This window comes from Clavelina lepadiformis, chromosome 4, assembly GCF_947623445.1.
Source record: "Clavelina lepadiformis chromosome 4, kaClaLepa1.1, whole genome shotgun sequence".
NCBI classification, from domain to species: domain Eukaryota; kingdom Metazoa; phylum Chordata; class Ascidiacea; order Aplousobranchia; family Clavelinidae; genus Clavelina; species Clavelina lepadiformis.
This window is the reverse complement of record NC_135243.1, coordinates 17,164,120-17,190,452: the sequence shown is the minus strand read 5'-3', so window position 1 is coordinate 17,190,452 and position 26,333 is coordinate 17,164,120. Positions and strand designations below refer to the sequence as shown.

Genomic DNA, 26,333 nt, shown 5'->3' with positions numbered 1-26,333 from the left:
GAGTAAAATTCGAAATTTATCAATTTTCAAGTAAGGTTGGGACAGTGGGGAGTTAATTTATCGATAAGTTTCGTTTTAAAGAAATAAAACGCAATAAAATTGGACAAAGTTATTTCGAATTATATGAATTTTCCAAGAGTTTATGAAGTATGTCAAAATAGCCGGTACAGTAGTTTTAGGCAGGTTAGCATATATATATATATATATTGACACATACAATTATGAATAAAAAACAGATATTTTAGTAGTTTACCACGGTGGGGTTAAATGTTTCATGTTAATGAACATGTTTGATAAGATAAAACAAATTTTTTGACCAGTTTTTCCCAGGATGTAGGTTGTGGTAGAGGATTATGATATTGGTGTAGGCCAAGCATAGTGATGTTTCACACATACAATTTGGATTAAAAAAAACAGATATATGAGTAGTTTACCATGATGGGGTTGCATGTTTCATGTTCAAGAACATGTTTGATAAGATGAACAGGAGTTGTTGACCAGTTTTTTCCAGGTAATAGGTTGTGGTAGATGATTTTGATATTGATGGATTTCAAGCGTGGTGTTGTTTCAGCAAAGTGGATAAAAACATCAATGGAGATGGATATTTTCATCATGGATTATTTCAGGATATGCAGAGCAATGTTGAATTGTTGTAAAATCCATAAAGATGATTGAGAAGTTGTTGAACAGGATGATTTCCAGGTTTCAGGTATTGACAATAAGTATTGTATAAATTTAAGTTTCATCATTTTGATGAAGGTAGAAATAAAAAAACAGGGGTTATGTAGTTATGGTACATAATTGAGTATATAGGGTGCATTGTTAATAAGGTAGGATATATAGTAACATAAACTGATATAAAAACAGATGATAAATCATTAAAGTTAGTGTAGAGATAAGGTATCGTAACACAAAAACATGGCGATATGTGTGGGTCGTTACAAGTAAAGTGAGAAACAGATTAAATTTGGTGAGCCGGTGAGTGACATAGTAACAGTTAAGCTATATTAGAAACATTCATAGTAGTTAAGGTTAAATGGATGAGAAAAATTAAAAAACAATAGTACAATCTTCTGGTGTAGACTTGTGGCTTCATCTTTTCATTCGTAGATCATTTTGAATTTTGTTCTGGTTTTCCAAAGGATGTTATTGATAGTGAGGGTTTTGTCTGTGCAGTAGGAGTTTTTTTCATCAAGTGATTCTTTGTATGAGATAAGATTTGACTTAAAGATGTTGAGATATTGTAGAATTTTGACTTTTTCAGCAGTTGGTCGTTGGAATTTGTTGTAAAATAATAACTCTCTGTCAAAGGTGATATTCGTCGAGAACCAATGTAGAATGTCGGATTTAATTTGCCTGAGGATTTCTTGAATTATTGGACAGTCCAGTATTAGGTGGTTAATGTCGTCATGAATTGATTTACAGAATTTGCAGTTGGTTATTCTAATCTGTTGTTGGGGGGTAGTGAAGAGTCTTTGTTTTTTATAAAAGGAGCCCCATAGGAAGCCTTGATGGGCAATCAAATAAGAATGACTTCTTATTTTGAGAGAGGGTGACCATCCAGTCATATTTTTTAAAGTGGTGAGATTCCAAGAAATCATCTGTTGTTTGTGATTGTGGATAAGTGACGGAGTAGAGTGTTTGTTTAGATATAGACGGTATAGGCTCCCTTGAGTTTGTTCTGCCAGAAGAAAATCCTTGTTGTTGATGCTGAGTAGGTCATAAATTTTCAGAGTCTTTTCCCAGGTGCGATTTGGGGTGGGCCGGTATCTAATTGAATTTGAGTACAGGTTTGGTGCTATTTTCATTAATTTTGTTCCAATGTTGTATTTGGCCCAACATGCGAAGAAACTATTTTCGGTGTTTTCCAATAATATTCTTTTCATTTTATAGAGAAAAGTGGAGTGTATTCGGGATGTAACATGGAGAATTTGGAGACCTCCTTCATTGAAGGGGGCGATGAGTTTTTTTCTTGCCAAGGGTTCCAATTTTCTGGGATACCAGAGAAACTTGAAGATGAGGTTGGTGAGTTGGTTGCAAATTTTTATTGGCGGTAGGAAAAGGGTCGCGGTTCTGATAATGTGGGGTAGAAACAGGGCGTTTATTAAATACTTTCTTCCCAGAATGGACAAACGTCTCATTTTGTGCAGATTGTTGAGTTTTTTTATTGTAAGTAGTGCTTTTTCCCAGTTTACGGTAGCATCGTCATCGGAGTGTGAGAAAGTCGTTCCAAGTATTTTCATGTTAGTGGTGATCGGGATATTGGGAAAATGCTGATTTATCTGGTTTTGTAGAAGAGGAGTTGAGACGAAAAATGCAGATTTAGCTTCATTTAATTTGAGTCCGGAAAATTTGCTGAATTCATTTATGATTAGGAGAGCGTTGGATATGGTTGGTATGTCCTTAGCCAGGAGAATGGTGTCGTCGGCGTACTGCTGCAGACTGAGGGAAGTAGATCTGATATTCGGGCAATTGAGGTGAGAGCTATTTGAGATTTTGTGTGCTAAAACGTTTGTTACTATGGTAAAAATAAGCATACTCAGGGGGCATCCCTGTCGGACGCCGCAGGAGATTGGTATCTCTTGAGAAAGGCCTTGAGTAGTTTGGATGAAAGCAAGCGGCTGGTCATAAATTATTTTAATCCAGTTGACTATGGTGCTAGGTAAATTCAATTTATTGAGAAGTCGAATAATAAAGTTGTGATTCACTTTATCGAAGGCTTTGGTGAAATCTAGTTTTAAAATTGCCAGTCCGTCTTGATTGTCATTTTCTTGTTGCAGGGCCGCCTGGATGTTGAGAAGGATGGTTTCCAGGGATCTGCCAGGAATTCCGCATTGCTGAGAGGAGGAAATGAGGTGGGTGACGATTGGTGTTATTCTATTTTTGAGAATGATGCTGAGGATTTTATAGTCCATATTTAAGATCGAAATAGGTCTCCAATTTTTAATTAAAAGGTTATTGCCTGATTTTGGGATAAGTCTAATGAATGCAGATCTCTGAGAGTGGGTGAGCTGGGATTGGAAATAACAATTGTTGAAGATTTCTTGGAGCAGTGGCGAAAGCAGGTGTGAGAATCTCTGATAAAAACTGGCTGTGAGACCGTCCAGACCAGGTGCGGAATGTTTATTAAGTTGTTGTATAGCTGCTTTTATTTCAGCTATGTCGATGAAGGGCGAGAGATCATTGTGAGGATTGGATTCAATTGAGGGAAGGTTGTTCAGGTATTGAGAAAGTTCTTCATCTGTTTTACTTATTTCGGTGGGTTCGGTTTTCCAGAGTTGGGAATAGAATTGGTGAATGGTTTGCTGAATGGTGATGGGGTTATTTGTTATTGTGCTGTCATTTTCTTCATCCAGCTGCAATTTGTTTATGTTGAGTTTTTTTTGGTGTTTACCTTCGAATACTTTAAATATTCTTGAAGGATCTTCTTTGTCCGTGACTGTTTTCATTCTTGATCGTATTCTTTCACCTTGTTGCTGTTGCTCTTGAATGTTTTGAATTTTCTTTTTTAAACTTAGAATTTCCAGATTTTTGTCCGGGGTGAGGTGTTCATTGAGTGATTCTAATTGGTACTGATAGTTTTTTAATAGATTTTGGGTTTTGCGCTTTTTCTTACTTGCTAAAAGAATAATAGATCTTCTGAGGCTTGTTTTGAATAGTTCCCACCATTTTAGTGGATCGAGAGAGCGGAGGGGCTTTTTGGCGAGGCTTCGTATAGTATCGTCAATTTGATTGCCAAATTGTGTGTCTTGAAGAAGGGAGTCGTTGAGTTTCCAGTATGTCCTGCCGTGCTGATGATCGGGTCGTGGAAGAGTTGTCTGAAGAGATATTAAATTGCCGAATGAATGGTCGGAGAAGTGTGCAGTTGAAATGTAAGTGGATTTTGTTATTTTGGCTGTCAGGGCACTGTTGGAGTATATTCTATCAATTCTTGTACTGGCTTTAGCTGTGATGTAAGAGAAGCTTCTTTGGTTTGGATGCAGATAGCGGAAGGCGTCGTTAAGGTCAAACAATTTGAGATATTCTATCATTTTTTTATGGTCATTTCTGATGTGAATTTTATTGACTGAATCTTTGATGTCTAGAACTAGATTGAAGTCTCCCAGCCATAAAGTGTCGTCACGTGGAGTGGTGGTGAGGTGTTGATAAATATGTTCAAGTTGAAGAATTCTTGCAGAGGATGAGGAGGAGGAGGTTCCGGAGGTTAGGTATGAGTTTATAATGATGACCGTTCTATTGTTGATGATTAGTTTTATAAGATGCGATCGATGTTCGGTGATGATGGTGTGATCTTTAACAAAAGGTAGGATATGGTTCGATATGATGAGAGCTGTTCCGGATTTGAAATATTTGTCCTTGGAGTTGGTATCTGGTGCGTTGGTGAAGGATGTCAAATTGTTTTCTTTTTGCCAGTGGAGAAGTTGTTTCGGGTTGATTCTATGGGCTTCTTGGATTGCCAAAATGTCAATTTTATGATCACGCATAAAGGAGGGGATATGTCGGAGAGATCTGGTGAGGCCGTTGCAGTTTATGGTAGCTATAATTAAGGATTTGTTTATTTTTTTATCAGTCTCCATTGGGTTTCGTATGGTATAGCTTGTTTTGGTCAGAGCGTTTAATGGCGTTTTCCTTTTGGTTTATTGGCTTGCTTGTTTTTTGCGTTATTTTTTTTTGAGGTTGCAGGAGGAGGAGTAGTGAAGCAAAGCTTTTGTTCGAGTCCTTTCAGTCGCTTTTCTGCATCGGATGCGTCCAGTGACGAGACGGTCACGAAGTCAGAAGAGCCGCAGGATTCCTCTGAGGTTGACGGGACTTGGGAATCTGAGACAACAATGGGCGTGGGGACTTGATCTTTGTCAGCTGAGGAGTCTGTCTTGGTCTGCCTCGAAGAGGGGGCATCAGATTCCTCAATCGTTGGAGGGTCTTCAGGAGGGCTGAGATGCTCAGTCGGAGTGGTGGATGGTAGCGCGGTTTCATTTAGAGTTGGTTTTTGACGACCCCACGTTGAGTTTGCAGGGAGGGCAGATTTGTTGTTGGAAGAAGGTGGGTTTTTATTTTTTCTTTTATTACAATTCTGTATGAGGTGGCCAAAGTTCCTACAGTAGGCGCATTTACGGATCGGAGCTCCCGGTAGGGATACTGAAACCGGTTGACAATTGATGATGATTTGTTTAGGGAGGATGTCCTCATTGAGTTTGTCAATCTGGAGATGCAGGTATTCGTTATGGAATTGGGGAAATTCTTTATGGGAGCCGAACTTGAAACGTCGCAGAACGCCCCAGTGTTGGGAACGTACCAGATGTTCAATCTCCTGATCAGGGATGTCCAGCGGGACTGGGTAGAGGGTGATAGTAGCTGGTGGGGGAACTGGTTCATCAACCCACATGTGAATCGGTGTACCATTTTTAGGCACAATTGGTTGCCTTTGCGAATAAGTATTTATCATTTTCTTGATGGCGCGTTTAGAGGCGTCATCAGCTTTGAATGTAATAGCAAAAATTTTTTCTTTGTGATCGGATTGTGTCATACCGAATATGTTGTTTGAGATTGAATGAAATGGTCCTTCATCAATAAAAAATTCCATGAATGAGGAGATGTCAAAATTTTCTGAAATTTCGTTGGTGTCGAAGTGACACAGTAAGGTTCGTGTTTGTTTAAAAAACACCATTGTAATTACGAGGACGTATTAGTAACACGTCAAGGTGGGGAGAACAGAGTAAAACGGTAATAAAGAGGACCCCGACACAAGTTTAGAAAAATAAAAGCCGGTTACCATAGAATATAATGGGGGAATCCCAATTCGGGTGAGAACGCGTGGTTGGCTGAAAATAGCCTAGAAATGCGCTAAAAATAGTCAAAAACACAATAAAACAACAATATTCAGTACTTTTGACCACGGAATTAAGTTCCGTGACCTAAAAACTATAAAAAATAATAAAAAGTAGCGCTGAAAAGCGCTGTTTACGAGCGTAAATAGGGTTGCCACTCGGGCTTAGCCTACTGAGCATGAAAATTCAGACAAATACGATTATCAGCGGTTATATTAAAAAGTAAGCAAAGTGTAAGTGTAAAAGTTATAGATAACTACTTTATAAACAATTTGAAACACTCACCGACCCTTTAAACCGGCTAAAACCGGAGTAAATGCCAAAACAAGATCAAGGACCTGCGGAGCTCAAAAAATGCGTCCGAACCCGTCAGATACTACACTTGATCTTAGCTCTTGAGAGCCGAGAAGCGATACCTCTAAATCTTCCCGGACTCTTTTTATTCTTCTCAAAATCCTCCTCGACCTCCAAACGTTCCTATATCGCCCGCCACAAGACGCCAAACTGACGAACTCAACCAGCCAGCAGACAGACGACAATCTTCTGGCCGCCGCCCAGTCACATGATTTGCTGCTTGATGGTTATTGGACCGTGACAGTGGAGATATTTTGTGTCTATCCCGTGGAGGCCATTTCTTGCATTTTTCAGCTTTTTGCTATCAAACTGGGAAATACCCTAAAACGATCGCTTTCATTAGTACTCACAACAAATGTAGTAACAGCAGCAGCAGCACAGTTGACTTGAAGAAACTTTCACAAGATAAATCGGGGATTTATCCATTTTATCAAACCATTCCTGCTGTCACACAGGGCCGACAGTCAATTTCTCATTTTACCCGTGACGCAGGTGTACAACATTTATCCCATAGACATTAATCGATCGTTTGACATCGATCAATCCATCCGCCCATCGTCTTCTTTTTTTTTTTTTTTTTTTTCCCCTCCTTCTCCTCCTCTTCTTCTTTTCCTCAGACTACTTTAATACAAACAAGAGTATCCCACCAGGGTGGGAGATGGGCCGAAGCAGCAGGTACTGCAATAGCTGCACAACCCTCAAACGAGCAGGCGCAAGCGCCTAGCGTCGTTCACCGTTCAAAAATCCGTTTAATCGAAGAGCAGTTCAATGAACTGCGTCCCAGGGATTAAACTGAGAAGAACAGATACTACACTTGATCTTAGCTCTTGAGAGCCGAGAAGCGATACCTCTAAATCTTCCCGGACTCTTTTTATTCTTCTCAAAATCCTCCTCGACCTCCAAACGTTCCTATATCGCCCGCCACAAGACGCCAAACTGACGAACTCAACCAGCCAGCAGACAGACGACAATCTTCTGGCCGCCGCCCAGTCACATGATTTGCTGCTTGATGGTTATTGGACCGTGACAGTGGAGATATTTTGTGTCTATCCCGTGGAGGCCATTTCTTGCATTTTTCAGCTTTTTGCTATCAAACTGGGAAATACCCTAAAACGATCGCTTTCATTAGTACTCACAACAAATGTAGTAACAGCAGCAGCAGCACAGTTGACTTGAAGAAACTTTCACAAGATAAATCGGGGATTTATCCATTTTATCAAACCATTCCTGCTGTCACACAGGGCCGACAGTCAATTTCTCATTTTACCCGTGACGCAGGTGTACAACATTTATCCCATAGACATTAATCGATCGTTTGACATCGATCAATCCATCCGCCCATCGTCTTCTTTTTTTTTTTTTTTTTTTTCCCCTCCTTCTCCTCCTCTTCTTCTTTTCCTCAGACTACTTTAATACAAACAAGAGTATCCCACCAGGGTGGGAGATGGGCCGAAGCAGCAGGTACTGCAATAGCTGCACAACCCTCAAACGAGCAGGCGCAAGCGCCTAGCGTCGTTCACCGTTCAAAAATCCGTTTAATCGAAGAGCAGTTCAATGAACTGCGTCCCAGGGATTAAACTGAGAAGAACAGATACTACACTTGATCTTAGCTCTTGAGAGCCGAGAAGCGATACCTCTAAATCTTCCCGGACTCTTTTTATTCTTCTCAAAATCCTCCTCGACCTCCAAACGTTCCTATATCGCCCGCCACAAGACGCCAAACTGACGAACTCAACCAGCCAGCAGACAGACGACAATCTTCTGGCCGCCGCCCAGTCACATGATTTGCTGCTTGATGGTTATTGGACCGTGACAGTGGAGATATTTTGTGTCTATCCCGTGGAGGCCATTTCTTGCATTTTTCAGCTTTTTGCTATCAAACTGGGAAATACCCTAAAACGATCGCTTTCATTAGTACTCACAACAAATGTAGTAACAGCAGCAGCAGCACAGTTGACTTGAAGAAACTTTCACAAGATAAATCGGGGATTTATCCATTTTATCAAACCATTCCTGCTGTCACACAGGGCCGACAGTCAATTTCTCATTTTACCCGTGACGCAGGTGTACAACATTTATCCCATAGACATTAATCGATCGTTTGACATCGATCAATCCATCCGCCCATCGTCTTCTTTTTTTTTTTTTTTTTTTTCCCCTCCTTCTCCTCCTCTTCTTCTTTTCCTCAGACTACTTTAATACAAACAAGAGTATCCCACCAGGGTGGGAGATGGGCCGAAGCAGCAGGTACTGCAATAGCTGCACAACCCTCAAACGAGCAGGCGCAAGCGCCTAGCGTCGTTCACCGTTCAAAAATCCGTTTAATCGAAGAGCAGTTCAATGAACTGCGTCCCAGGGATTAAACTGAGAAGAACAGATACTACACTTGATCTTAGCTCTTGAGAGCCGAGAAGCGATACCTCTAAATCTTCCCGGACTCTTTTTATTCTTCTCAAAATCCTCCTCGACCTCCAAACGTTCCTATATCGCCCGCCACAAGACGCCAAACTGACGAACTCAACCAGCCAGCAGACAGACGACAATCTTCTGGCCGCCGCCCAGTCACATGATTTGCTGCTTGATGGTTATTGGACCGTGACAGTGGAGATATTTTGTGTCTATCCCGTGGAGGCCATTTCTTGCATTTTTCAGCTTTTTGCTATCAAACTGGGAAATACCCTAAAACGATCGCTTTCATTAGTACTCACAACAAATGTAGTAACAGCAGCAGCAGCACAGTTGACTTGAAGAAACTTTCACAAGATAAATCGGGGATTTATCCATTTTATCAAACCATTCCTGCTGTCACACAGGGCCGACAGTCAATTTCTCATTTTACCCGTGACGCAGGTGTACAACATTTATCCCATAGACATTAATCGATCGTTTGACATCGATCAATCCATCCGCCCATCGTCTTCTTTTTTTTTTTTTTTTTTTTCCCCTCCTTCTCCTCCTCTTCTTCTTTTCCTCAGACTACTTTAATACAAACAAGAGTATCCCACCAGGGTGGGAGATGGGCCGAAGCAGCAGGTACTGCAATAGCTGCACAACCCTCAAACGAGCAGGCGCAAGCGCCTAGCGTCGTTCACCGTTCAAAAATCCGTTTAATCGAAGAGCAGTTCAATGAACTGCGTCCCAGGGATTAAACTGAGAAGAACAGATACTACACTTGATCTTAGCTCTTGAGAGCCGAGAAGCGATACCTCTAAATCTTCCCGGACTCTTTTTATTCTTCTCAAAATCCTCCTCGACCTCCAAACGTTCCTATATCGCCCGCCACAAGACGCCAAACTGACGAACTCAACCAGCCAGCAGACAGACGACAATCTTCTGGCCGCCGCCCAGTCACATGATTTGCTGCTTGATGGTTATTGGACCGTGACAGTGGAGATATTTTGTGTCTATCCCGTGGAGGCCATTTCTTGCATTTTTCAGCTTTTTGCTATCAAACTGGGAAATACCCTAAAACGATCGCTTTCATTAGTACTCACAACAAATGTAGTAACAGCAGCAGCAGCACAGTTGACTTGAAGAAACTTTCACAAGATAAATCGGGGATTTATCCATTTTATCAAACCATTCCTGCTGTCACACAGGGCCGACAGTCAATTTCTCATTTTACCCGTGACGCAGGTGTACAACATTTATCCCATAGACATTAATCGATCGTTTGACATCGATCAATCCATCCGCCCATCGTCTTCTTTTTTTTTTTTTTTTTTTTCCCCTCCTTCTCCTCCTCTTCTTCTTTTCCTCAGACTACTTTAATACAAACAAGAGTATCCCACCAGGGTGGGAGATGGGCCGAAGCAGCAGGTACTGCAATAGCTGCACAACCCTCAAACGAGCAGGCGCAAGCGCCTAGCGTCGTTCACCGTTCAAAAATCCGTTTAATCGAAGAGCAGTTCAATGAACTGCGTCCCAGGGATTAAACTGAGAAGAACAGATACTACACTTGATCTTAGCTCTTGAGAGCCGAGAAGCGATACCTCTAAATCTTCCCGGACTCTTTTTATTCTTCTCAAAATCCTCCTCGACCTCCAAACGTTCCTATATCGCCCGCCACAAGACGCCAAACTGACGAACTCAACCAGCCAGCAGACAGACGACAATCTTCTGGCCGCCGCCCAGTCACATGATTTGCTGCTTGATGGTTATTGGACCGTGACAGTGGAGATATTTTGTGTCTATCCCGTGGAGGCCATTTCTTGCATTTTTCAGCTTTTTGCTATCAAACTGGGAAATACCCTAAAACGATCGCTTTCATTAGTACTCACAACAAATGTAGTAACAGCAGCAGCAGCACAGTTGACTTGAAGAAACTTTCACAAGATAAATCGGGGATTTATCCATTTTATCAAACCATTCCTGCTGTCACACAGGGCCGACAGTCAATTTCTCATTTTACCCGTGACGCAGGTGTACAACATTTATCCCATAGACATTAATCGATCGTTTGACATCGATCAATCCATCCGCCCATCGTCTTCTTTTTTTTTTTTTTTTTTTTCCCCTCCTTCTCCTCCTCTTCTTCTTTTCCTCAGACTACTTTAATACAAACAAGAGTATCCCACCAGGGTGGGAGATGGGCCGAAGCAGCAGGTACTGCAATAGCTGCACAACCCTCAAACGAGCAGGCGCAAGCGCCTAGCGTCGTTCACCGTTCAAAAATCCGTTTAATCGAAGAGCAGTTCAATGAACTGCGTCCCAGGGATTAAACTGAGAAGAACAGATACTACACTTTTTTTTTTTCTTTTATTTCAAAGATATTACAAGGTAAAGTAAAAAAAGTTTTGAGTGTGTTGAGTGGGGGTTGTAAAAGAGTCAGGGGTCTCTTTTGCCTACCTTCCGATAGGACAAAAAATTTCCCAACCTTGATTTGACTTGCATTTTGCTCACAAGTGCTACGAGCAGGGGCAAGCCTAAAACCTGGTGAGAGGTGGAAGGTGGTATGTTCGGGAAAGGGCACCAAACTCGGCGGCATCAACCGAGACCCTTTCTACATCAGTAAACTGATGGACCACTACACTTGATCTTAGCTCTTGAGAGCCGAGAAGCGATACCTCTAAATCTTCCCGGACTCTTTTTATTCTTCTCAAAATCCTCCTCGACCTCCAAACGTTCCTATATCGCCCGCCACAAGACGCCAAACTGACGAACTCAACCAGCCAGCAGACAGACGACAATCTTCTGGCCGCCGCCCAGTCACATGATTTGCTGCTTGATGGTTATTGGACCGTGACAGTGGAGATATTTTGTGTCTATCCCGTGGAGGCCATTTCTTGCATTTTTCAGCTTTTTGCTATCAAACTGGGAAATACCCTAAAACGATCGCTTTCATTAGTACTCACAACAAATGTAGTAACAGCAGCAGCAGCACAGTTGACTTGAAGAAACTTTCACAAGATAAATCGGGGATTTATCCATTTTATCAAACCATTCCTGCTGTCACACAGGGCCGACAGTCAATTTCTCATTTTACCCGTGACGCAGGTGTACAACATTTATCCCATAGACATTAATCGATCGTTTGACATCGATCAATCCATCCGCCCATCGTCTTCTTTTTTTTTTTTTTTTTTTTCCCCTCCTTCTCCTCCTCTTCTTCTTTTCCTCAGACTACTTTAATACAAACAAGAGTATCCCACCAGGGTGGGAGATGGGCCGAAGCAGCAGGTACTGCAATAGCTGCACAACCCTCAAACGAGCAGGCGCAAGCGCCTAGCGTCGTTCACCGTTCAAAAATCCGTTTAATCGAAGAGCAGTTCAATGAACTGCGTCCCAGGGATTAAACTGAGAAGAACAGATACTACACTTGATCTTAGCTCTTGAGAGCCGAGAAGCGATACCTCTAAATCTTCCCGGACTCTTTTTATTCTTCTCAAAATCCTCCTCGACCTCCAAACGTTCCTATATCGCCCGCCACAAGACGCCAAACTGACGAACTCAACCAGCCAGCAGACAGACGACAATCTTCTGGCCGCCGCCCAGTCACATGATTTGCTGCTTGATGGTTATTGGACCGTGACAGTGGAGATATTTTGTGTCTATCCCGTGGAGGCCATTTCTTGCATTTTTCAGCTTTTTGCTATCAAACTGGGAAATACCCTAAAACGATCGCTTTCATTAGTACTCACAACAAATGTAGTAACAGCAGCAGCAGCACAGTTGACTTGAAGAAACTTTCACAAGATAAATCGGGGATTTATCCATTTTATCAAACCATTCCTGCTGTCACACAGGGCCGACAGTCAATTTCTCATTTTACCCGTGACGCAGGTGTACAACATTTATCCCATAGACATTAATCGATCGTTTGACATCGATCAATCCATCCGCCCATCGTCTTCTTTTTTTTTTTTTTTTTTTTCCCCTCCTTCTCCTCCTCTTCTTCTTTTCCTCAGACTACTTTAATACAAACAAGAGTATCCCACCAGGGTGGGAGATGGGCCGAAGCAGCAGGTACTGCAATAGCTGCACAACCCTCAAACGAGCAGGCGCAAGCGCCTAGCGTCGTTCACCGTTCAAAAATCCGTTTAATCGAAGAGCAGTTCAATGAACTGCGTCCCAGGGATTAAACTGAGAAGAACAGATACTACACTTGATCTTAGCTCTTGAGAGCCGAGAAGCGATACCTCTAAATCTTCCCGGACTCTTTTTATTCTTCTCAAAATCCTCCTCGACCTCCAAACGTTCCTATATCGCCCGCCACAAGACGCCAAACTGACGAACTCAACCAGCCAGCAGACAGACGACAATCTTCTGGCCGCCGCCCAGTCACATGATTTGCTGCTTGATGGTTATTGGACCGTGACAGTGGAGATATTTTGTGTCTATCCCGTGGAGGCCATTTCTTGCATTTTTCAGCTTTTTGCTATCAAACTGGGAAATACCCTAAAACGATCGCTTTCATTAGTACTCACAACAAATGTAGTAACAGCAGCAGCAGCACAGTTGACTTGAAGAAACTTTCACAAGATAAATCGGGGATTTATCCATTTTATCAAACCATTCCTGCTGTCACACAGGGCCGACAGTCAATTTCTCATTTTACCCGTGACGCAGGTGTACAACATTTATCCCATAGACATTAATCGATCGTTTGACATCGATCAATCCATCCGCCCATCGTCTTCTTTTTTTTTTTTTTTTTTTTCCCCTCCTTCTCCTCCTCTTCTTCTTTTCCTCAGACTACTTTAATACAAACAAGAGTATCCCACCAGGGTGGGAGATGGGCCGAAGCAGCAGGTACTGCAATAGCTGCACAACCCTCAAACGAGCAGGCGCAAGCGCCTAGCGTCGTTCACCGTTCAAAAATCCGTTTAATCGAAGAGCAGTTCAATGAACTGCGTCCCAGGGATTAAACTGAGAAGAACAGATACTACACTTGATCTTAGCTCTTGAGAGCCGAGAAGCGATACCTCTAAATCTTCCCGGACTCTTTTTATTCTTCTCAAAATCCTCCTCGACCTCCAAACGTTCCTATATCGCCCGCCACAAGACGCCAAACTGACGAACTCAACCAGCCAGCAGACAGACGACAATCTTCTGGCCGCCGCCCAGTCACATGATTTGCTGCTTGATGGTTATTGGACCGTGACAGTGGAGATATTTTGTGTCTATCCCGTGGAGGCCATTTCTTGCATTTTTCAGCTTTTTGCTATCAAACTGGGAAATACCCTAAAACGATCGCTTTCATTAGTACTCACAACAAATGTAGTAACAGCAGCAGCAGCACAGTTGACTTGAAGAAACTTTCACAAGATAAATCGGGGATTTATCCATTTTATCAAACCATTCCTGCTGTCACACAGGGCCGACAGTCAATTTCTCATTTTACCCGTGACGCAGGTGTACAACATTTATCCCATAGACATTAATCGATCGTTTGACATCGATCAATCCATCCGCCCATCGTCTTCTTTTTTTTTTTTTTTTTTTTCCCCTCCTTCTCCTCCTCTTCTTCTTTTCCTCAGACTACTTTAATACAAACAAGAGTATCCCACCAGGGTGGGAGATGGGCCGAAGCAGCAGGTACTGCAATAGCTGCACAACCCTCAAACGAGCAGGCGCAAGCGCCTAGCGTCGTTCACCGTTCAAAAATCCGTTTAATCGAAGAGCAGTTCAATGAACTGCGTCCCAGGGATTAAACTGAGAAGAACAGATACTACACTTGATCTTAGCTCTTGAGAGCCGAGAAGCGATACCTCTAAATCTTCCCGGACTCTTTTTATTCTTCTCAAAATCCTCCTCGACCTCCAAACGTTCCTATATCGCCCGCCACAAGACGCCAAACTGACGAACTCAACCAGCCAGCAGACAGACGACAATCTTCTGGCCGCCGCCCAGTCACATGATTTGCTGCTTGATGGTTATTGGACCGTGACAGTGGAGATATTTTGTGTCTATCCCGTGGAGGCCATTTCTTGCATTTTTCAGCTTTTTGCTATCAAACTGGGAAATACCCTAAAACGATCGCTTTCATTAGTACTCACAACAAATGTAGTAACAGCAGCAGCAGCACAGTTGACTTGAAGAAACTTTCACAAGATAAATCGGGGATTTATCCATTTTATCAAACCATTCCTGCTGTCACACAGGGCCGACAGTCAATTTCTCATTTTACCCGTGACGCAGGTGTACAACATTTATCCCATAGACATTAATCGATCGTTTGACATCGATCAATCCATCCGCCCATCGTCTTCTTTTTTTTTTTTTTTTTTTTCCCCTCCTTCTCCTCCTCTTCTTCTTTTCCTCAGACTACTTTAATACAAACAAGAGTATCCCACCAGGGTGGGAGATGGGCCGAAGCAGCAGGTACTGCAATAGCTGCACAACCCTCAAACGAGCAGGCGCAAGCGCCTAGCGTCGTTCACCGTTCAAAAATCCGTTTAATCGAAGAGCAGTTCAATGAACTGCGTCCCAGGGATTAAACTGAGAAGAACAGATACTACACTTGATCTTAGCTCTTGAGAGCCGAGAAGCGATACCTCTAAATCTTCCCGGACTCTTTTTATTCTTCTCAAAATCCTCCTCGACCTCCAAACGTTCCTATATCGCCCGCCACAAGACGCCAAACTGACGAACTCAACCAGCCAGCAGACAGACGACAATCTTCTGGCCGCCGCCCAGTCACATGATTTGCTGCTTGATGGTTATTGGACCGTGACAGTGGAGATATTTTGTGTCTATCCCGTGGAGGCCATTTCTTGCATTTTTCAGCTTTTTGCTATCAAACTGGGAAATACCCTAAAACGATCGCTTTCATTAGTACTCACAACAAATGTAGTAACAGCAGCAGCAGCACAGTTGACTTGAAGAAACTTTCACAAGATAAATCGGGGATTTATCCATTTTATCAAACCATTCCTGCTGTCACACAGGGCCGACAGTCAATTTCTCATTTTACCCGTGACGCAGGTGTACAACATTTATCCCATAGACATTAATCGATCGTTTGACATCGATCAATCCATCCGCCCATCGTCTTCTTTTTTTTTTTTTTTTTTTTCCCCTCCTTCTCCTCCTCTTCTTCTTTTCCTCAGACTACTTTAATACAAACAAGAGTATCCCACCAGGGTGGGAGATGGGCCGAAGCAGCAGGTACTGCAATAGCTGCACAACCCTCAAACGAGCAGGCGCAAGCGCCTAGCGTCGTTCACCGTTCAAAAATCCGTTTAATCGAAGAGCAGTTCAATGAACTGCGTCCCAGGGATTAAACTGAGAAGAACAGATACTACACTTGATCTTAGCTCTTGAGAGCCGAGAAGCGATACCTCTAAATCTTCCCGGACTCTTTTTATTCTTCTCAAAATCCTCCTCGACCTCCAAACGTTCCTATATCGCCCGCCACAAGACGCCAAACTGACGAACTCAACCAGCCAGCAGACAGACGACAATCTTCTGGCCGCCGCCCAGTCACATGATTTGCTGCTTGATGGTTATTGGACCGTGACAGTGGAGATATTTTGTGTCTATCCCGTGGAGGCCATTTCTTGCATTTTTCAGCTTTTTGCTATCAAACTGGGAAATACCCTAAAACGATCGCTTTCATTAGTACTCACAACAAATGTAGTAACAGCAGCAGCAGCACAGTTGACTTGAAGAAACTTTCACAAGATAAATCGGGGATTTATCCATTTTATCAAACCATTCCTGCTGTCACACAGGGCCGACAGTCAATTTCTCATTTTACCCGTGACGCAGGTGTACAACATTTATCCCATAGACATTAATCGATCGTTTGACATCGATCAATCCATCCGCCCATCGTCTTCTTTTTTTTTTTTTTTTTTTTCCCCTCCTTCTCCTCCTCTTCTTCTTTTCCTCAGACTACTTTAATACAAACAAGAGTATCCCACCAGGGTGGGAGATGGGCCGAAGCAGCAGGTACTGCAATAGCTGCACAACCCTCAAACGAGCAGGCGCAAGCGCCTAGCGTCGTTCACCGTTCAAAAATCCGTTTAATCGAAGAGCAGTTCAATGAACTGCGTCCCAGGGATTAAACTGAGAAGAACAGATACTACACTTGATCTTAGCTCTTGAGAGCCGAGAAGCGATACCTCTAAATCTTCCCGGACTCTTTTTATTCTTCTCAAAATCCTCCTCGACCTCCAAACGTTCCTATATCGCCCGCCACAAGACGCCAAACTGACGAACTCAACCAGCCAGCAGACAGACGACAATCTTCTGGCCGCCGCCCAGTCACATGATTTGCTGCTTGATGGTTATTGGACCGTGACAGTGGAGATATTTTGTGTCTATCCCGTGGAGGCCATTTCTTGCATTTTTCAGCTTTTTGCTATCAAACTGGGAAATACCCTAAAACGATCGCTTTCATTAGTACTCACAACAAATGTAGTAACAGCAGCAGCAGCACAGTTGACTTGAAGAAACTTTCACAAGATAAATCGGGGATTTATCCATTTTATCAAACCATTCCTGCTGTCACACAGGGCCGACAGTCAATTTCTCATTTTACCCGTGACGCAGGTGTACAACATTTATCCCATAGACATTAATCGATCGTTTGACATCGATCAATCCATCCGCCCATCGTCTTCTTTTTTTTTTTTTTTTTTTTCCCCTCCTTCTCCTCCTCTTCTTCTTTTCCTCAGACTACTTTAATACAAACAAGAGTATCCCACCAGGGTGGGAGATGGGCCGAAGCAGCAGGTACTGCAATAGCTGCACAACCCTCAAACGAGCAGGCGCAAGCGCCTAGCGTCGTTCACCGTTCAAAAATCCGTTTAATCGAAGAGCAGTTCAATGAACTGCGTCCCAGGGATTAAACTGAGAAGAACAGATACTACACTTGATCTTAGCTCTTGAGAGCCGAGAAGCGATACCTCTAAATCTTCCCGGACTCTTTTTATTCTTCTCAAAATCCTCCTCGACCTCCAAACGTTCCTATATCGCCCGCCACAAGACGCCAAACTGACGAACTCAACCAGCCAGCAGACAGACGACAATCTTCTGGCCGCCGCCCAGTCACATGATTTGCTGCTTGATGGTTATTGGACCGTGACAGTGGAGATATTTTGTGTCTATCCCGTGGAGGCCATTTCTTGCATTTTTCAGCTTTTTGCTATCAAACTGGGAAATACCCTAAAACGATCGCTTTCATTAGTACTCACAACAAATGTAGTAACAGCAGCAGCAGCACAGTTGACTTGAAGAAACTTTCACAAGATAAATCGGGGATTTATCCATTTTATCAAACCATTCCTGCTGTCACACAGGGCCGACAGTCAATTTCTCATTTTACCCGTGACGCAGGTGTACAACATTTATCCCATAGACATTAATCGATCGTTTGACATCGATCAATCCATCCGCCCATCGTCTTCTTTTTTTTTTTTTTTTTTTTCCCCTCCTTCTCCTCCTCTTCTTCTTTTCCTCAGACTACTTTAATACAAACAAGAGTATCCCACCAGGGTGGGAGATGGGCCGAAGCAGCAGGTACTGCAATAGCTGCACAACCCTCAAACGAGCAGGCGCAAGCGCCTAGCGTCGTTCACCGTTCAAAAATCCGTTTAATCGAAGAGCAGTTCAATGAACTGCGTCCCAGGGATTAAACTGAGAAGAACAGATACTACACTTGATCTTAGCTCTTGAGAGCCGAGAAGCGATACCTCTAAATCTTCCCGGACTCTTTTTATTCTTCTCAAAATCCTCCTCGACCTCCAAACGTTCCTATATCGCCCGCCACAAGACGCCAAACTGACGAACTCAACCAGCCAGCAGACAGACGACAATCTTCTGGCCGCCGCCCAGTCACATGATTTGCTGCTTGATGGTTATTGGACCGTGACAGTGGAGATATTTTGTGTCTATCCCGTGGAGGCCATTTCTTGCATTTTTCAGCTTTTTGCTATCAAACTGGGAAATACCCTAAAACGATCGCTTTCATTAGTACTCACAACAAATGTAGTAACAGCAGCAGCAGCACAGTTGACTTGAAGAAACTTTCACAAGATAAATCGGGGATTTATCCATTTTATCAAACCATTCCTGCTGTCACACAGGGCCGACAGTCAATTTCTCATTTTACCCGTGACGCAGGTGTACAACATTTATCCCATAGACATTAATCGATCGTTTGACATCGATCAATCCATCCGCCCATCGTCTTCTTTTTTTTTTTTTTTTTTTTCCCCTCCTTCTCCTCCTCTTCTTCTTTTCCTCAGACTACTTTAATACAAACAAGAGTATCCCACCAGGGTGGGAGATGGGCCGAAGCAGCAGGTACTGCAATAGCTGCACAACCCTCAAACGAGCAGGCGCAAGCGCCTAGCGTCGTTCACCGTTCAAAAATCCGTTTAATCGAAGAGCAGTTCAATGAACTGCGTCCCAGGGATTAAACTGAGAAGAACAGATACTACACTTGATCTTAGCTCTTGAGAGCCGAGAAGCGATACCTCTAAATCTTCCCGGACTCTTTTTATTCTTCTCAAAATCCTCCTCGACCTCCAAACGTTCCTATATCGCCCGCCACAAGACGCCAAACTGACGAACTCAACCAGCCAGCAGACAGACGACAATCTTCTGGCCGCCGCCCAGTCACATGATTTGCTGCTTGATGGTTATTGGACCGTGACAGTGGAGATATTTTGTGTCTATCCCGTGGAGGCCATTTCTTGCATTTTTCAGCTTTTTGCTATCAAACTGGGAAATACCCTAAAACGATCGCTTTCATTAGTACTCACAACAAATGTAGTAACAGCAGCAGCAGCACAGTTGACTTGAAGAAACTTTCACAAGATAAATCGGGGATTTATCCATTTTATCAAACCATTCCTGCTGTCACACAGGGCCGACAGTCAATTTCTCATTTTACCCGTGACGCAGGTGTACAACATTTATCCCATAGACATTAATCGATCGTTTGACATCGATCAATCCATCCGCCCATCGTCTTCTTTTTTTTTTTTTTTTTTTTCCCCTCCTTCTCCTCCTCTTCTTCTTTTCCTCAGACTACTTTAATACAAACAAGAGTATCCCACCAGGGTGGGAGATGGGCCGAAGCAGCAGGTACTGCAATAGCTGCACAACCCTCAAACGAGCAGGCGCAAGCGCCTAGCGTCGTTCACCGTTCAAAAATCCGTTTAATCGAAGAGCAGTTCAATGAACTGCGTCCCAGGGATTAAACTGAGAAGAACAGATACTACACTTGATCTTAGCTCTTGAGAGCCGAGAAGCGATACCTCTAAATCTTCCCGGACTCTTTTTATTCTTCTCAAAATCCTCCTCGACCTCCAAACGTTCCTATATCGCCCGCCACAAGACGCCAAACTGACGAACTCAACCAGCCAGCAGACAGACGACAATCTTCTGGCCGCCGCCCAGTCACATGATTTGCTGCTTGATGGTTATTGGACCGTGACAGTGGAGATATTTTGTGTCTATCCCGTGGAGGCCATTTCTTGCATTTTTCAGCTTTTTGCTATCAAACTGGGAAATACCCTAAAACGATCGCTTTCATTAGTACTCACAACAAATGTAGTAACAGCAGCAGCAGCACAGTTGACTTGAAGAAACTTTCACAAGATAAATCGGGGATTTATCCATTTTATCAAACCATTCCTGCTGTCACACAGGGCCGACAGTCAATTTCTCATTTTACCCGTGACGCAGGTGTACAACATTTATCCCATAGACATTAATCGATCGTTTGACATCGATCAATCCATCCGCCCATCGTCTTCTTTTTTTTTTTTTTTTTTTTCCCCTCCTTCTCCTCCTCTTCTTCTTTTCCTCAGACTACTTTAATACAAACAAGAGTATCCCACCAGGGTGGGAGATGGGCCGAAGCAGCAGGTACTGCAATAGCTGCACAACCCTCAAACGAGCAGGCGCAAGCGCCTAGCGTCGTTCACCGTTCAAAAATCCGTTTAATCGAAGAGCAGTTCAATGAACTGCGTCCCAGGGATTAAACTGAGAAGAACAGATACTACACTTGATCTTAGCTCTTGAGAGCCGAGAAGCGATACCTCTAAATCTTCCCGGACTCTTTTTATTCTTCTCAAAATCCTCCTCGACCTCCAAACGTTCCTATATCGCCCGCCACAAGACGCCAAACTGACGAACTCAACCAGCCAGCAGACAGACGACAATCTTCTGGCCGCCGCCCAGTCACATGATTTGCTGCTTGATGGTTATTGGACCGTGACAGTGGAGATATTTTGTGTCTATCCCGTGGAGGCCATTTCTTGCATTTTTCAGCTTTTTGCTATCAAACTGGGAAATACCCTAAAACGATCGCTTTCATTAGTACTCACAACAAATGTAGTAACAGCAGCAGCAGCACAGTTGACTTGAAGAAACTTTCACAAGATAAATCGGGGATTTATCCATTTTATCAAACCATTCCTGCTGTCACACAGGGCCGACAGTCAATTTCTCATTTTACCCGTGACGCAGGTGTACAACATTTATCCCATAGACATTAATCGATCGTTTGACATCGATCAATCCATCCGCCCATCGTCTTCTTTTTTTTTTTTTTTTTTTTCCCCTCCTTCTCCTCCTCTTCTTCTTTTCCTCAGACTACTTTAATACAAACAAGAGTATCCCACCAGGGTGGGAGATGGGCCGAAGCAGCAGGTACTGCAATAGCTGCACAACCCTCAAACGAGCAGGCGCAAGCGCCTAGCGTCGTTCACCGTTCAAAAATCCGTTTAATCGAAGAGCAGTTCAATGAACTGCGTCCCAGGGATTAAACTGAGAAGAACAGATACTACACTTGATCTTAGCTCTTGAGAGCCGAGAAGCGATACCTCTAAATCTTCCCGGACTCTTTTTATTCTTCTCAAAATCCTCCTCGACCTCCAAACGTTCCTATATCGCCCGCCACAAGACGCCAAACTGACGAACTCAACCAGCCAGCAGACAGACGACAATCTTCTGGCCGCCGCCCAGTCACATGATTTGCTGCTTGATGGTTATTGGACCGTGACAGTGGAGATATTTTGTGTCTATCCCGTGGAGGCCATTTCTTGCATTTTTCAGCTTTTTGCTATCAAACTGGGAAATACCCTAAAACGATCGCTTTCATTAGTACTCACAACAAATGTAGTAACAGCAGCAGCAGCACAGTTGACTTGAAGAAACTTTCACAAGATAAATCGGGGATTTATCCATTTTATCAAACCATTCCTGCTGTCACACAGGGCCGACAGTCAATTTCTCATTTTACCCGTGACGCAGGTGTACAACATTTATCCCATAGACATTAATCGATCGTTTGACATCGATCAATCCATCCGCCCATCGTCTTCTTTTTTTTTTTTTTTTTTTTCCCCTCCTTCTCCTCCTCTTCTTCTTTTCCTCAGACTACTTTAATACAAACAAGAGTATCCCACCAGGGTGGGAGATGGGCCGAAGCAGCAGGTACTGCAATAGCTGCACAACCCTCAAACGAGCAGGCGCAAGCGCCTAGCGTCGTTCACCGTTCAAAAATCCGTTTAATCGAAGAGCAGTTCAATGAACTGCGTCCCAGGGATTAAACTGAGAAGAACAGATACTACACTTGATCTTAGCTCTTGAGAGCCGAGAAGCGATACCTCTAAATCTTCCCGGACTCTTTTTATTCTTCTCAAAATCCTCCTCGACCTCCAAACGTTCCTATATCGCCCGCCACAAGACGCCAAACTGACGAACTCAACCAGCCAGCAGACAGACGACAATCTTCTGGCCGCCGCCCAGTCACATGATTTGCTGCTTGATGGTTATTGGACCGTGACAGTGGAGATATTTTGTGTCTATCCCGTGGAGGCCATTTCTTGCATTTTTCAGCTTTTTGCTATCAAACTGGGAAATACCCTAAAACGATCGCTTTCATTAGTACTCACAACAAATGTAGTAACAGCAGCAGCAGCACAGTTGACTTGAAGAAACTTTCACAAGATAAATCGGGGATTTATCCATTTTATCAAACCATTCCTGCTGTCACACAGGGCCGACAGTCAATTTCTCATTTTACCCGTGACGCAGGTGTACAACATTTATCCCATAGACATTAATCGATCGTTTGACATCGATCAATCCATCCGCCCATCGTCTTCTTTTTTTTTTTTTTTTTTTTCCCCTCCTTCTCCTCCTCTTCTTCTTTTCCTCAGACTACTTTAATACAAACAAGAGTATCCCACCAGGGTGGGAGATGGGCCGAAGCAGCAGGTACTGCAATAGCTGCACAACCCTCAAACGAGCAGGCGCAAGCGCCTAGCGTCGTTCACCGTTCAAAAATCCGTTTAATCGAAGAGCAGTTCAATGAACTGCGTCCCAGGGATTAAACTGAGAAGAACAGATACTACACTTGATCTTAGCTCTTGAGAGCCGAGAAGCGATACCTCTAAATCTTCCCGGACTCTTTTTATTCTTCTCAAAATCCTCCTCGACCTCCAAACGTTCCTATATCGCCCGCCACAAGACGCCAAACTGACGAACTCAACCAGCCAGCAGACAGACGACAATCTTCTGGCCGCCGCCCAGTCACATGATTTGCTGCTTGATGGTTATTGGACCGTGACAGTGGAGATATTTTGTGTCTATCCCGTGGAGGCCATTTCTTGCATTTTTCAGCTTTTTGCTATCAAACTGGGAAATACCCTAAAACGATCGCTTTCATTAGTACTCACAACAAATGTAGTAACAGCAGCAGCAGCACAGTTGACTTGAAGAAACTTTCACAAGATAAATCGGGGATTTATCCATTTTATCAAACCATTCCTGCTGTCACACAGGGCCGACAGTCAATTTCTCATTTTACCCGTGACGCAGGTGTACAACATTTATCCCATAGACATTAATCGATCGTTTGACATCGATCAATCCATCCGCCCATCGTCTTCTTTTTTTTTTTTTTTTTTTTCCCCTCCTTCTCCTCCTCTTCTTCTTTTCCTCAGACTACTTTAATACAAACAAGAGTATCCCACCAGGGTGGGAGATGGGCCGAAGCAGCAGGTACTGCAATAGCTGCACAACCCTCAAACGAGCAGGCGCAAGCGCCTAGCGTCGTTCACCGTTCAAAAATCCGTTTAATCGAAGAGCAGTTCAATGAACTGCGTCCCAGGGATTAAACTGAGAAGAACAGATACTACACTTGATCTTAGCTCTTGAGAGCCGAGAAGCGATACCTCTAAATCTTCCCGGACTCTTTTTATTCTTCTCAAAATCCTCCTCGACCTCCAAACGTTCCTATATCGCCCGCCACAAGACGCCAAACTGACGAACTCAACCAGCCAGCAGACAGACGACAATCTTCTGGCCGCCGCCCAGTCACATGATTTGCTGCTTGATGGTTATTGGACCGTGACAGTGGAGATATTTTGTGTCTATCCCGTGGAGGCCATTTCTTGCATTTTTCAGCTTTTTGCTATCAAACTGGGAAATACCCTAAAACGATCGCTTTCATTAGTACTCACAACAAATGTAGTAACAGCAGCAGCAGCACAGTTGACTTGAAGAAACTTTCACAAGATAAATCGGGGATTTATCCATTTTATCAAACCATTCCTGCTGTCACACAGGGCCGACAGTCAATTTCTCATTTTACCCGTGACGCAGGTGTACAACATTTATCCCATAGACATTAATCGATCGTTTGACATCGATCAATCCATCCGCCCATCGTCTTCTTTTTTTTTTTTTTTTTTTTCCCCTCCTTCTCCTCCTCTTCTTCTTTTCCTCAGACTACTTTAATACAAACAAGAGTATCCCACCAGGGTGGGAGATGGGCCGAAGCAGCAGGTACTGCAATAGCTGCACAACCCTCAAACGAGCAGGCGCAAGCGCCTAGCGTCGTTCACCGTTCAAAAATCCGTTTAATCGAAGAGCAGTTCAATGAACTGCGTCCCAGGGATTAAACTGAGAAGAACAGATACTACACTTGATCTTAGCTCTTGAGAGCCGAGAAGCGATACCTCTAAATCTTCCCGGACTCTTTTTATTCTTCTCAAAATCCTCCTCGACCTCCAAACGTTCCTATATCGCCCGCCACAAGACGCCAAACTGACGAACTCAACCAGCCAGCAGACAGACGACAATCTTCTGGCCGCCGCCCAGTCACATGATTTGCTGCTTGATGGTTATTGGACCGTGACAGTGGAGATATTTTGTGTCTATCCCGTGGAGGCCATTTCTTGCATTTTTCAGCTTTTTGCTATCAAACTGGGAAATACCCTAAAACGATCGCTTTCATTAGTACTCACAACAAATGTAGTAACAGCAGCAGCAGCACAGTTGACTTGAAGAAACTTTCACAAGATAAATCGGGGATTTATCCATTTTATCAAACCATTCCTGCTGTCACACAGGGCCGACAGTCAATTTCTCATTTTACCCGTGACGCAGGTGTACAACATTTATCCCATAGACATTAATCGATCGTTTGACATCGATCAATCCATCCGCCCATCGTCTTCTTTTTTTTTTTTTTTTTTTTCCCCTCCTTCTCCTCCTCTTCTTCTTTTCCTCAGACTACTTTAATACAAACAAGAGTATCCCACCAGGGTGGGAGATGGGCCGAAGCAGCAGGTACTGCAATAGCTGCACAACCCTCAAACGAGCAGGCGCAAGCGCCTAGCGTCGTTCACCGTTCAAAAATCCGTTTAATCGAAGAGCAGTTCAATGAACTGCGTCCCAGGGATTAAACTGAGAAGAACAGATACTACACTTGATCTTAGCTCTTGAGAGCCGAGAAGCGATACCTCTAAATCTTCCCGGACTCTTTTTATTCTTCTCAAAATCCTCCTCGACCTCCAAACGTTCCTATATCGCCCGCCACAAGACGCCAAACTGACGAACTCAACCAGCCAGCAGACAGACGACAATCTTCTGGCCGCCGCCCAGTCACATGATTTGCTGCTTGATGGTTATTGGACCGTGACAGTGGAGATATTTTGTGTCTATCCCGTGGAGGCCATTTCTTGCATTTTTCAGCTTTTTGCTATCAAACTGGGAAATACCCTAAAACGATCGCTTTCATTAGTACTCACAACAAATGTAGTAACAGCAGCAGCAGCACAGTTGACTTGAAGAAACTTTCACAAGATAAATCGGGGATTTATCCATTTTATCAAACCATTCCTGCTGTCACACAGGGCCGACAGTCAATTTCTCATTTTACCCGTGACGCAGGTGTACAACATTTATCCCATAGACATTAATCGATCGTTTGACATCGATCAATCCATCCGCCCATCGTCTTCTTTTTTTTTTTTTTTTTTTTCCCCTCCTTCTCCTCCTCTTCTTCTTTTCCTCAGACTACTTTAATACAAACAAGAGTATCCCACCAGGGTGGGAGATGGGCCGAAGCAGCAGGTACTGCAATAGCTGCACAACCCTCAAACGAGCAGGCGCAAGCGCCTAGCGTCGTTCACCGTTCAAAAATCCGTTTAATCGAAGAGCAGTTCAATGAACTGCGTCCCAGGGATTAAACTGAGAAGAACAGATACTACACTTGATCTTAGCTCTTGAGAGCCGAGAAGCGATACCTCTAAATCTTCCCGGACTCTTTTTATTCTTCTCAAAATCCTCCTCGACCTCCAAACGTTCCTATATCGCCCGCCACAAGACGCCAAACTGACGAACTCAACCAGCCAGCAGACAGACGACAATCTTCTGGCCGCCGCCCAGTCACATGATTTG

At 43.5% G+C, this 26,333-nt stretch overlaps 1 protein-coding gene and 25 non-coding genes across 52 annotated transcripts; 1 reads left to right on the top strand and 25 right to left on the bottom strand.

The window, feature by feature from the left end:
- Positions 1-189: 189 nt before the first annotated feature.
- On the top strand, positions 190-5,584 carry LOC143453244 (uncharacterized). 27 transcript variants are annotated; one of them, XM_076954476.1, is made up of 12 exons: positions 194-709; positions 1,894-2,025; positions 2,376-2,477; positions 2,544-2,662; positions 2,781-2,855; positions 2,993-3,065; positions 3,143-3,221; positions 3,675-3,872; positions 3,947-4,004; positions 4,086-4,208; positions 4,304-5,040; positions 5,173-5,584. In XM_076954476.1, exons 1-5 carry the CDS (start codon positions 668-670, stop codon positions 2,839-2,841), a joined length of 456 nt encoding a protein of 151 aa, XP_076810591.1. In that variant the 5' UTR covers positions 194-667; the 3' UTR covers positions 2,842-2,855; positions 2,993-3,065; positions 3,143-3,221; positions 3,675-3,872; positions 3,947-4,004; positions 4,086-4,208; positions 4,304-5,040; positions 5,173-5,584. The 27 variants fall into 27 exon arrangements, with proteins under 27 accessions (XP_076810594.1, XP_076810588.1, XP_076810591.1 ...); XM_076954475.1 differs by having other exon boundaries at positions 200-709; positions 2,993-3,221; positions 4,086-4,203; positions 4,414-4,512; positions 4,684-5,040; XM_076954474.1 differs by having other exon boundaries at positions 200-709; positions 2,993-3,221; positions 4,414-4,512; positions 4,684-5,040.
- A 1,248-nt stretch (positions 5,585-6,832) lies between these two features.
- Positions 6,833-7,025, bottom strand: LOC143457637 (U2 spliceosomal RNA). Its single transcript, XR_013117323.1, has one exon. It is a non-coding gene; the product is annotated as a U2 spliceosomal RNA (small nuclear RNA).
- A 593-nt stretch (positions 7,026-7,618) lies between these two features.
- Positions 7,619-7,811, bottom strand: LOC143457636 (U2 spliceosomal RNA). The gene has a single exon (XR_013117322.1). It is a non-coding gene; the product is annotated as a U2 spliceosomal RNA (small nuclear RNA).
- A 593-nt stretch (positions 7,812-8,404) lies between these two features.
- LOC143457634 (U2 spliceosomal RNA) lies at positions 8,405-8,597 on the bottom strand. The gene has a single exon (XR_013117321.1). It is a non-coding gene; the product is annotated as a U2 spliceosomal RNA (small nuclear RNA).
- A 593-nt stretch (positions 8,598-9,190) lies between these two features.
- Positions 9,191-9,383, bottom strand: LOC143457633 (U2 spliceosomal RNA). The gene has a single exon (XR_013117320.1). It is a non-coding gene; the product is annotated as a U2 spliceosomal RNA (small nuclear RNA).
- A 593-nt stretch (positions 9,384-9,976) lies between these two features.
- On the bottom strand, positions 9,977-10,169 carry LOC143457632 (U2 spliceosomal RNA). The gene has a single exon (XR_013117319.1). It is a non-coding gene; the product is annotated as a U2 spliceosomal RNA (small nuclear RNA).
- Positions 10,170-10,762: 593 nt separating this feature from the next.
- On the bottom strand, positions 10,763-10,952 carry LOC143457885 (U2 spliceosomal RNA). Its single transcript, XR_013117553.1, has one exon. It is a non-coding gene; the product is annotated as a U2 spliceosomal RNA (small nuclear RNA).
- An 884-nt stretch (positions 10,953-11,836) lies between these two features.
- On the bottom strand, positions 11,837-12,029 carry LOC143457631 (U2 spliceosomal RNA). Its single transcript, XR_013117318.1, has one exon. It is a non-coding gene; the product is annotated as a U2 spliceosomal RNA (small nuclear RNA).
- A 593-nt stretch (positions 12,030-12,622) lies between these two features.
- LOC143457630 (U2 spliceosomal RNA) lies at positions 12,623-12,815 on the bottom strand. Its single transcript, XR_013117317.1, has one exon. It is a non-coding gene; the product is annotated as a U2 spliceosomal RNA (small nuclear RNA).
- Positions 12,816-13,408: 593 nt separating this feature from the next.
- On the bottom strand, positions 13,409-13,601 carry LOC143457629 (U2 spliceosomal RNA). The gene has a single exon (XR_013117316.1). It is a non-coding gene; the product is annotated as a U2 spliceosomal RNA (small nuclear RNA).
- A 593-nt stretch (positions 13,602-14,194) lies between these two features.
- LOC143457628 (U2 spliceosomal RNA) lies at positions 14,195-14,387 on the bottom strand. The gene has a single exon (XR_013117315.1). It is a non-coding gene; the product is annotated as a U2 spliceosomal RNA (small nuclear RNA).
- Positions 14,388-14,980: 593 nt separating this feature from the next.
- LOC143457626 (U2 spliceosomal RNA) lies at positions 14,981-15,173 on the bottom strand. Its single transcript, XR_013117313.1, has one exon. It is a non-coding gene; the product is annotated as a U2 spliceosomal RNA (small nuclear RNA).
- A 593-nt stretch (positions 15,174-15,766) lies between these two features.
- LOC143457625 (U2 spliceosomal RNA) lies at positions 15,767-15,959 on the bottom strand. Its single transcript, XR_013117312.1, has one exon. It is a non-coding gene; the product is annotated as a U2 spliceosomal RNA (small nuclear RNA).
- A 593-nt stretch (positions 15,960-16,552) lies between these two features.
- On the bottom strand, positions 16,553-16,745 carry LOC143457624 (U2 spliceosomal RNA). Its single transcript, XR_013117311.1, has one exon. It is a non-coding gene; the product is annotated as a U2 spliceosomal RNA (small nuclear RNA).
- Positions 16,746-17,338: 593 nt separating this feature from the next.
- LOC143457623 (U2 spliceosomal RNA) lies at positions 17,339-17,531 on the bottom strand. The gene has a single exon (XR_013117310.1). It is a non-coding gene; the product is annotated as a U2 spliceosomal RNA (small nuclear RNA).
- A 593-nt stretch (positions 17,532-18,124) lies between these two features.
- On the bottom strand, positions 18,125-18,317 carry LOC143457622 (U2 spliceosomal RNA). The gene has a single exon (XR_013117309.1). It is a non-coding gene; the product is annotated as a U2 spliceosomal RNA (small nuclear RNA).
- A 593-nt stretch (positions 18,318-18,910) lies between these two features.
- On the bottom strand, positions 18,911-19,103 carry LOC143457621 (U2 spliceosomal RNA). The gene has a single exon (XR_013117308.1). It is a non-coding gene; the product is annotated as a U2 spliceosomal RNA (small nuclear RNA).
- A 593-nt stretch (positions 19,104-19,696) lies between these two features.
- On the bottom strand, positions 19,697-19,889 carry LOC143457620 (U2 spliceosomal RNA). Its single transcript, XR_013117307.1, has one exon. It is a non-coding gene; the product is annotated as a U2 spliceosomal RNA (small nuclear RNA).
- A 593-nt stretch (positions 19,890-20,482) lies between these two features.
- LOC143457618 (U2 spliceosomal RNA) lies at positions 20,483-20,675 on the bottom strand. Its single transcript, XR_013117306.1, has one exon. It is a non-coding gene; the product is annotated as a U2 spliceosomal RNA (small nuclear RNA).
- Positions 20,676-21,268: 593 nt separating this feature from the next.
- LOC143457617 (U2 spliceosomal RNA) lies at positions 21,269-21,461 on the bottom strand. The gene has a single exon (XR_013117305.1). It is a non-coding gene; the product is annotated as a U2 spliceosomal RNA (small nuclear RNA).
- Positions 21,462-22,054: 593 nt separating this feature from the next.
- On the bottom strand, positions 22,055-22,247 carry LOC143457616 (U2 spliceosomal RNA). Its single transcript, XR_013117304.1, has one exon. It is a non-coding gene; the product is annotated as a U2 spliceosomal RNA (small nuclear RNA).
- Positions 22,248-22,840: 593 nt separating this feature from the next.
- On the bottom strand, positions 22,841-23,033 carry LOC143457614 (U2 spliceosomal RNA). Its single transcript, XR_013117302.1, has one exon. It is a non-coding gene; the product is annotated as a U2 spliceosomal RNA (small nuclear RNA).
- Positions 23,034-23,626: 593 nt separating this feature from the next.
- LOC143457613 (U2 spliceosomal RNA) lies at positions 23,627-23,819 on the bottom strand. The gene has a single exon (XR_013117301.1). It is a non-coding gene; the product is annotated as a U2 spliceosomal RNA (small nuclear RNA).
- Positions 23,820-24,412: 593 nt separating this feature from the next.
- Positions 24,413-24,605, bottom strand: LOC143457612 (U2 spliceosomal RNA). Its single transcript, XR_013117300.1, has one exon. It is a non-coding gene; the product is annotated as a U2 spliceosomal RNA (small nuclear RNA).
- A 593-nt stretch (positions 24,606-25,198) lies between these two features.
- On the bottom strand, positions 25,199-25,391 carry LOC143457611 (U2 spliceosomal RNA). The gene has a single exon (XR_013117299.1). It is a non-coding gene; the product is annotated as a U2 spliceosomal RNA (small nuclear RNA).
- A 593-nt stretch (positions 25,392-25,984) lies between these two features.
- LOC143457610 (U2 spliceosomal RNA) lies at positions 25,985-26,177 on the bottom strand. Its single transcript, XR_013117298.1, has one exon. It is a non-coding gene; the product is annotated as a U2 spliceosomal RNA (small nuclear RNA).
- Positions 26,178-26,333: the final 156 nt, after the last annotated feature.

Coding starts and splice junctions, on each gene's coding strand:
- LOC143453244 (XM_076954479.1), top strand. CDS start 668: ATGATTGAGAAGTTGTTGAACAGGATGATTTCCAGGTTTCAG. Junction 2,026..2,375: donor GAAACTTGAAGATGAGGTTG/GTGAGTTGGTTG, acceptor ATTTATGATTAG/GAGAGCGTTGGATATGGTTG. Junction 2,663..2,780: donor CCAGTTGACTATGGTGCTAG/GTAAATTCAATT, acceptor TTCTTGTTGCAG/GGCCGCCTGGATGTTGAGAA.